The following is a 9,360-nucleotide window of genomic DNA, read 5'->3' on the forward strand; positions in this document are numbered from 1 at the left end:
TTTTTTTTTTTTTTTTTTTTTGTTCATCGCATTGAGTAATTTGCAGTAGAAATTATTGTTGTTCGTTATTACCCAGAGTACCAAGCTTCCATGGCTGTTCTGATTTGTTTGAATCGCTTCTTTGCCTGTGATGAGTTCTAGAAGAACAACTCCATAGGAGTAGATATCTATTTTCTCGTCGATTTTTCCATACATGATGTACTCTGGAGCTAAGTATCCAAATGTCCCAACGATCTTGCATGGCTTTGTGTTGGATTGTCCATTTTGAGACTGTTTGAGCTCTGTTGCTTCCCCAAAATCTGCTAACTGTGAATGGAAGCACCAAATTTAAGCAGTGATTTTGAAAATGTAGACGGTTAGTGTTAGGAATTACGACACCCAACAATGGTATGATATTGTCCACTTTGAGCATAAGCTCTCATGGCTTTGCTTTGGGCTTCCCCAAAAGACCTCGTACCAATGGAAATTTATTCCTTAGTTATAAATCCATGATCTACTCCTAAATTAGCCAACGTGGAGGGGACTCCCTCCCATCAATTCTCCCCTCGAACAAAGTATACCATAGAGCCTCCTCTGAGGCCTATGTAGCCCTCGAACAGCCTCTCGTTAACCGAGACTCAACTCCATTCTCTGGAGCCCTCGAACAAAGTACATCTTTTGTTCGACACTTGAGTCACTTTTGACTACACCTTCGAGGCTAGCAACTTCTTTGTTCAATACTTGAGGATTCTATTGACATGGTTTAGTTAAGGGCATGGCTCTAATACCATGTTAGGAATTACGACTCTCCACAGTGATATAATATTGTCCACTTTGAGCATAAACTCTCATGGTTTTGCTTTCGGCTTCTCCAAAAGGCCTCATACCAACAGAAGATCTATTCCTTACTTATAAACCCATGATCAACCCCTAAATTAGCCAACGTGGGACTCTCTCCCAACCATCCTCAACCGTTAGAAAGGTTAGAAATGTGATTGACTTACTTGGGGTTGGAAGTTACCAAAGAGGAGGATGTTTGAAGACTTTACATCTCTGTGGATGATTGGAGGGTTGCAAGAATGATGAAGATGATTCAATGCTTTTGCTACTCCAATTGCAATCCCCACTCTCTCCTTCCACTCCATTTTTCTTAGATATTGATTTAGGCTTCCTTTAAGCAAATTGTACACAACTGCCTGCATGTTTTTGTCACTACAAAACCCAATAAACTGAACTATGTTCTCATGTTTGATCTTAGATAAGATTTCAACTTCCTGAACAAGGTTGTCGGATGGCGAATCCGAGCTTAGAATTTTCACTGCTGCTGCTTGTCCGTCTTCGAGGTTAGCTCTATACACCTTGCTATGTCCACCTTCACCAATCAGCATTGCAGGATCTAAATTGTTGGTTGCATAGTTGAGCTGCTCTGATGTAAACTGCCTTTTGATTCTTGTTGAATATTGCTGTGATCTAGAACTAGGTAACAGTTCATGAGGTGCAAAGTTGAGAAATGGCTGTGCTTTCTTGGAAATTTTCTGTTTTTCATTTGCTTGTAGAGAAGAGGGTAGCGTCGAACTCTTCTGTAGGTCACGGATATTAGTTTGTTGATATCCTGAATGTGAAGATCGTTCGGAGCCTTGTTGTGAAGTTCCTTGGTTTTGAAATAGAATTCTGCCTAGATTGTCCATCACCATAAGAGTGCAAGTAGGAGGCAAGCCTTTTAGGCAGGTACTGAAAACTGAATAATCAGGTCTGCAGCAAAGGACCTTATAAGAAACTAAGAGGAAGAAGGAAAGAGGGTTGGAAGGGAGAGCTCATATGTTTCATCCAATACCTTGAAAGGCTACATCCAAGTACCAAAATACTGGCGTAGCTTTCTCGTACTTGACGGGTTAAGTTCGAAATATAAGGAGTGGTTTCGCTTACCTTAACCTGTAAATCGACCTGAAAAAACCAAAAAACTAATCAGTTGAAACCCAATAGAGAAGACCAGCTTATTAGTTTCTGTAATTCAAGTAAGACTGATAATGGTGATAAATACCTGCTTGGATTTGCAAATATCTTCATGGATGTGGAAAGTATTTGGATTGAAACTATCATTTGGCTCTTGAACATGAATAGCCAGAACGTAATCTCCCGGATTGACGAGTGCCGTAAGCAACCAAAGGAGGATATCTCTGCTTCCATTGTCAGAATTTAGACCGACGATGATCGTCCTCTTCTTCCGAGTCTTGGGCTTGATGAGTGACAACATTTCTGAGAAGATAGTGAAGAAAGTTGATCCCTATTCTAAGCAGAATGAACACTAGACCTTATTAGGTTGCAACTCTGATGATTTCTGTTTGATCTTGTCTCTACAGCATTAAAAGACTTCAAATGTAGATTACATATGAAGCATTCCATCACAGCTTGAAGGGTTCCCCTCTATTCTTCTGTCTTTCTCACATCACATCACCTTCCTTTACCCCACATCTTGTCTTTGGCATATCATCTCTCCATAGTTTTGATTCCTTTTATTGGTCATGGAATGATAAGGCAACTATACACCTGTCTGGATCTCTTTGAGTTAATCAAGGTGGATATTGTCTATGGTGACTGTCATTGATGTTTTGCTACAGGAAAAAAGGAGGGAGGAAGCAGCCTCTGGCTAGATGGCAATGATAAAATAGAGCAGTACGGTCACCAGCCGAGCTACACCATTGTTCATGGTGCACGGGAGTCCCCAAAAGGACATGAAACTGTCTGGACAGGAAGGGAGAGAGAGAGAGAACGGTTGTAACAGCCCAAGCCCAACCCCACCGTTAGGAGATATCGTCTGCTTTAGTCTGTTACTTATTGCGGCTAGCCTCACGGTTTTCAAACGTGTCTACTAGGGAGAGGGTTTCACACCCTTCTAAGGAATGTTTTGTTCCCCTCTCCATCTGACAATTGTGAGATCCCACATCAATTGGAGTGGGAAACGAAACATTCCTTATAAGGGTGTGGAACCTCTCCCTAGCAGACGTGTTTGAAAACCGTGAGGTTGACGACGATATATTATGGGCCAATGCGGACAATATCTCGACGGTTTGCCAGTGGGGATGTTGGACTCGAGGGTGGACATAAAAGGGACAAATATCCAAAAAGAATAAACAAGCCTTTTTGTAATGGCATTATCATCCAACTGGAGAGGCAAATCTAGACAGTGCATCAATGGCAGTTGTAATTAAGCCTTTTTTTTCTTTCTTTCTGTAATGGCATTATCATCATTGTCTCATTCAGCCAACACCCTCCATTAAAAGGGTCCCCCAACATTCACTCTACATTGATAGCACATTCATTTCCTCACCTGTTTAGGGAGTGAAGTGCAAAAGTGCTTTTATTCATCTTCAAGCAATATTACTTGTACATATCCAACTAAGTTTCACTTGACGAGCCTACCGAACTAGGTAGGAATCCGATGAGTTCGCCCACCGCTATATTGCAAACAAAATGATAATCCAACTCAATATATTTCTACGTTCAGGATGCAATGTGAGCAGACAATGAATAGAGCGAGCGTTCACGTCGAAAGAAATTTACTGATCCTTTAATGAGTGAGTAGTTCACTCGATCACACGAGCATTAATAAGTTCTTCAATTAAATCATCAAGTTGTAGGGAAATTGTGCGAGACAATATTGCCAAGAAAAACACTTGCTCGTAATGAGCTTTGCTACCAACAAGAACATATTTACGGAATCTAAGTCTTCTCGTTGTTTGTACCATTTACAAATAAGTCAAATCTTATAATACTCAAACGATCTATTAGCTTCACCGTATACTCTTATCCAGTAAATTCATTTGTTTTCAATAGAATGTTTGCACGGACAGACAAAATTATGGTTTCTACGCCCAAAAATTTGTTTGTTATATATATATATTTATTTAGATTATGGTTATTTAATATAAAAGAAAAGAAAAAAAATGAATGAACTAGAAACAAATGAATCTCTTGAATTGAAAACTTTTGGGCTTCCATTGGGCTTTCGGCCCATTTCATAAGTGGGCTTCAATGGCTTCATATTGGCCCTAAAAAAGAAAATTCTTATTTTTTTAAAAAAGAAGAAATTCAAGTTAAATTAATTAAATGCAAGGATCGAAATTGGAAATTCCAAGAATACCCTTTGACAAGAATGTGAAGCAATCAATAGAGTTAGTGGTATTTACAATAATGAATGAAATTATAATGTGACAAATAATGTTGCATGCTCCAGCCATAAATATTTGTTTGATGCATTAATTTCAGCCCACATTACATTACTATAAAATTTTATCCTATGCTCATATCATTGGTTTCAATTATTATTATTTTTTTCTTTTTTGTCTCAACGGTCAAAAATGTTTTTAGTGGTTAGTCCCTATAAATTCTATTATACCAAACCCTACGTACCACCTTCAATAATGCTATTTAACTTATATATAAAAATAATAATCAAACTTTATTCCTCCTTTTAAATAATTAAAAATTGAATACAATAAATTTTCCACTTTTTATCTTAAAAAAAAATAAAAAAATATCTTTACCGTTAGTTTTGGATGTAAGCTGATAATATTTTGGAAATTTCATAAAGGTTTAGAAAAATACTCTGAATTTTCAATACTTTTAAAAAAAAATTTGATACTTTTTTAATATTTAAAAATATTTTTACCATCGGCACCACATTTCAAAAATATTAATGAACTTTTCAAAATAATTAAAACGTTTGTAAATGAAGTATCGATAAATGACTTTGTTCCATATATTGACGATAAGAATTTTTAAAATTTTTTTTTTATAAGAGTAAAAGATGTTCTTACTCTTACTTGAATTATTTTTAAAAAATTGAAGGGTATAAATAAAAAAAAAATTCGAAGTTCAAAAGTATCTTTTAAATAAAAAATAATATTTAGATTTTTTAAAAATTTAAGGATATTATTAAAAATTTAAAATTTTGAGAAGATTTTTTAGATAAAATATAAAATTTATATATATTTTTGGATTAGGCAAATAATGAAGGGTAAATTATTTATTTTGGTCATTGACCATTGACCAGTAACAGAACACACATGTGACGCACGTGCTTTCTTCTTCTACTTTGCTTATTTATTTTATTAATTAAAATACTAATCCTTGTATTTAATATATCGCCGATATTTTTTATTCTTAATGTGCAATTACTACGAAATATAAGAAAATAATCAAGTTGAAGACTTGCCCTAAAAATGATTTTTTTTTTTTAAATATTTTTGTAATGGGATAAAAGAAACCGATCGGTAAACTTGCACGGAATTGACTATCTACTTACTTTGAGCAGTAGCGAGGAGCCCACGTCTTATTTGACTAACCTATGGTGTATTCTGGCTAAGTGTCGGGTTGTTGGCAAAGAGCATAGGGGCCTAGTATGTTTTTGAAAGGGAAGACGACAGTAGTACTTCAAATGGCGAAGAGAAGAATGAATAAAATATCGTCAAAGATGAGTTCTTCTCTCTCGACAGGTAATTCTCGAGGCGGAAGTTATTCTCTCGGGAGTTTGTTTTTTCTGCCATCTTAGTGGTTCTGGTATAATAATCTTTCACTTAAGCGGTCATACTCTAATTTTCTTTTCGATGGTAACACCCTTAGAGAGCAGAGAGAGATTCTTCTCTATTAACTAAACGGGGATAGGAGAGGAGTTTCGCAGGGACGATGAATGAAATATGTGATATCCCACATTGGTTGAGGAGGACAACGAAACACCCTTTGTAAGGGTGTAGAAACCTTTCCCTAATAGACGCGTTTTAAAACATTAAGGGGAAGCCTGTAACACAAAGCCTAAAAATGACAGTATCTACTAGTTGTAGGCCTGAGCTGTTACAAAATAGGAGGCGAAAACGAGGACAAGGACAGAGACGGAGACGAGAAAGACTTCTTTGTACTTATCCCACCTCGTTCCACGAGCGAAGGAGGATGAGGGTCAACATCTTTCATGACTCGAGGCTTGAATAGAGATATAGTTTTGTTGATTGATTGATCTACGTTTACCTACGACATGTAGTGTTCAAATATATTTAACCAAACATATAATTTATTGATGTTTCAAAGTTTAATAATTATTTTCCAATAAAAAGCGTACTTCAAAATAATATTAATTAGACGAAATTAACTCAATTCTTACCTAACACATCACTCGTACTATTAGACAAGTAATTATTGACCTATCACAATTATAGATAGCACCGGCTTTAACTTTTAATACTGCTTCGATTCAATATTTTGTTTATAATATCTGAAAAAAATGTTTAAGAATCAAATAACTGTGTTTGATGTTACATATAAAATATTATCAGAATTTCATTAAAAAAATTATTCAAGAATCAAAATTATGAGTAAATTTAACTCGACTACTAAGTCAAATCATTACATTATCGATCTTAAAGTAAAAAGTTCTGATTTTCACTTTTACATGTTGCTTATGGCTGCATAACAGATGTCCCAATCTTGCTTGTTCAAGTCAGTTAACAGGGACGTCAACCAATTGAGTGGGGGAGGATGTCATAGTCATGCTTGTCCAAGACATGTTGCCTATGGTTGTGCTCGTTCCAAACCCCTTGTTCATGCTTTTATCTTAGATAGACCTTTACCATTTCATATTAGGTCAATATGGGGGTGTATGACCGTTCACCAGAATCATGTCTACACCCATCTGGGCAAAAATGCCCCGAAATGTACTATAGGGGGATATGACTAGTTGTCAACTTCTCCCTACTCGATAGTTATATGCAGTAAGCCGCTGTTGTTGCATTTTGCTTACATATTTCAATTTCTCAAATCTTGCTTTCAAAACTCTCTTTCGAAATCTCTCTGCCCCTGTTTTCTAAAATTTTCTTCTTAAATCGGGGCCAGAGACTCGAGCATACGCCGCTTGGTCGTAGGCGACGCAAGAACGAATAGACTTAACTCACTTACTGCTGAGGAGTGAGTGTCGCACAATCGCAAGTCTGCTGCCTGCTGAGGAGTGAGTGTCGCACAATCGCAAGTCTGCTGCCATCAAAGTGGGACTGTGACGAGTGTATTTAACATTTTCAAAAATTTTAAAAACATTAAAATTTCAAAATTTTATTTACATGACATTAGAAATTCGTCTTATAATATAAAGAGAATTATTAATATGAAAAATAGGATAAAGCATTTGATATATTAATAAAAATTTAATAACTTTGGATGAAAAATGAATAAACAATTATTTAATCAAACATTTAAAAAAGAAATGAAAAAAATAATAATTATTCAACAATTGGTAAAAAGGGAAGGATAGCGATAAGACGAAGAGCATGAGCAATGAATGAAAATGGGACCCACCACGTTGGGGTATCAGAGATGGACGGCTGTGATCTAATCTCACAAATCAAAACATTGTGGGGTCCAAATTCTGAAACTCACAAGTGAAACAAAGACTGCTTGCCTCCAAAATTAATCTTCCCCGACCATCCGACCTGGCCTTTGGGCCCCACTTTCTCCATGTGGTCCTACACGTCACCCCTTTTTTTTAATAATTTATTATCGAGAAGCTTATCAATGGTGTGTAGATCACGTTAGTCTATCGTTGCCTCTCGAGCAACTTGGTAGTATCTAATATCATGGTTGAATGTCAAAAGATGGACTTTGAGCTAATCTAACTAAATTGAGGTGACTAACGAGACTTACGAGTGCACCTGCTTGCCCTACTAAGCTCGTCGACTCGACCTAAAAGGAGAGTCAGGAGAGTCAAATGCTATGGATATGAATGTCTCCCTACATGTAACGTTGATTGAATGTCATGTGTAGAGATTGACTTGAGGTAGACACGCTTACTAATTCAGCATTGGATAATATTAAAAAAGAACGATATCTGTTAGCGGTGGGTTTGGACTGTTACAAATGGTATCAGAGCTAGATACTAGACGGTGTGCCAACAATAACGTTAAGTCTCGAAGGGGGTGGATTGTTAGATCTCACATCGATTCGAGAGAGGAACGAGTGTCAACGAGAACGCTAGCTCGAAGCAAGAGTGGATTGACTTGATACCTTTATTTCTTACTCGGATGATTTGACTTGATAGTCGTTGTAGGTCGAGTCTCGAACTAATTTAGAGCCATATGAACTCGTTTTATAAAACGTTGGTTGTGGAGGCAAATTACCCTTTTCTCCCTCTCATAAAATTTAAATTATTATAACCTAAATTAAACATTAGCCTAAAAACACTAATAATCTCTTATATTCCTATTTTAAAAAATAAAATAAAATACATTATAAATCAAGTACGGCAGCGTTACGTATAAACAGTGTGTACGAATCGAAACGGCCCATTTTCAGCCGTCTGATTCCCGTAGGATGACTCTGATTTCGACAAGTGGCGGATTGACTTTCTAGGTCGAAGTCTACTATATGCTACAACTCGTAACGGAGCGGTTTCTCCGCCACTCCACGGCGATGCAAACTCGGATGGGCAAAATATCGACGGTCCATAATTGCTTTGATTGCCGATTAATTGGCTGATCATGGGATGGGAAACTGCCGTTTCTAATAAATCGCGTATTGAATTGGGTGCGCGCCCAAATTTAATGTTATACTCGGCAACGTTACGGATATTTAAAATAAATACATAAATAAATAAATACATTTAGATTAATAAAATTTATTTCATTACCATGAATATATAATTTTAAAAAAATGTATTTAATGCTTGTGACATCATATACTATATATAGAGGCACAGTTTAAATTTTAATATCGTGAACTAAATAAATACCGTTCAATTTAGAGGAAATTGACGGTTTTTATAATTCAAATGAAACATCATTTATATTTGCATGCTTTAATTGAATTATTATTTAAATTTAGTATCTAGTTTCAATAAATCTTGAAATGAGTTATTATTGTTAGTTTACATTAACTTCAATATTTTTTTTTTTTTGTATAATATTATAAAAGTTATATAAAAAGAATTAATTCACCAAAATAAATAAAAAAACTAAATAAAAGTTTGTACTTTTAATAACTCTAAAAATTAATCCATCTGAACAAATCTCAAAATTAATTCTTAACTTTATTTTGCGGGTCAATCAATCCGACCTAATGATTCGTAAGAGGCTTCATGGGAACCAGTTACATGACCTTTGGTGTGAATATCTTAGTCACGAGATCGACTCCAACTTACGCCAAAATGTCCAGACTAAGGGGCGGAACGGACAGCTAGCCTACCCCTTTCGAAGCATTTTCCAAATTTTTTTAGATTAATACGAAGTGGATAAAATAAAATAATATTTCATATGAAAAATTAAATAATGCTAATCACGAGCATTAAAAAGGTATTTATAAAAAAAAAAAAAAAAAAATCCACGTCATCGCTAATAGTCCAGCCTG

At 35.7% G+C, this 9,360-nt stretch overlaps 1 protein-coding gene and 1 long non-coding RNA gene across 3 annotated transcripts in view; one reads left to right on the top strand and one right to left on the bottom strand.

Moving 5' to 3' along the window:
- The window catches only part of LOC111451486 (PTI1-like tyrosine-protein kinase 1), a 3,145-nt gene extending 813 nt beyond the window's left edge, over window positions 1–2,332 (bottom strand). The window contains exons 1-4 of the mRNA XM_023091932.1: window positions 2,021–2,332; window positions 1,814–1,923; window positions 984–1,731; window positions 73–306 (exon numbers count right to left, since the gene is read on the bottom strand). Of these exons, the coding sequence (XP_022947700.1) occupies window positions 73–306; window positions 984–1,731; window positions 1,814–1,923; window positions 2,021–2,233 (1,305 nt within the window). The 5' untranslated portion in view covers window positions 2,234–2,332. The remainder of the gene's footprint in view (window positions 1–72; window positions 307–983; window positions 1,732–1,813; window positions 1,924–2,020) is intronic.
- LOC111451490 overlaps window positions 1–3,375 on the top strand; it is a 3,969-nt gene extending 594 nt beyond the window's left edge. Inside the window, exons 2-4 of one of the 2 annotated variants that reach the window (XR_002711999.1) lie at window positions 1,238–1,322; window positions 2,340–2,395; window positions 2,598–3,375. This is a non-coding gene — a long non-coding RNA (uncharacterized LOC111451490). The remainder of the gene's footprint in view (window positions 1–1,237; window positions 1,323–2,339; window positions 2,396–2,597) is intronic. The other variant, XR_002711998.1, reaches the window with a different exon arrangement.
- The last annotated feature ends 5,985 nt before the right edge of the window (window positions 3,376–9,360 follow it).

The sequence above is a fragment of the Cucurbita moschata genome, unplaced genomic scaffold (genome assembly GCF_002738365.1).
Source record: "Cucurbita moschata cultivar Rifu unplaced genomic scaffold, Cmos_1.0 Cmo_Scf00013, whole genome shotgun sequence".
NCBI classification, from domain to species: domain Eukaryota; kingdom Viridiplantae; phylum Streptophyta; class Magnoliopsida; order Cucurbitales; family Cucurbitaceae; genus Cucurbita; species Cucurbita moschata.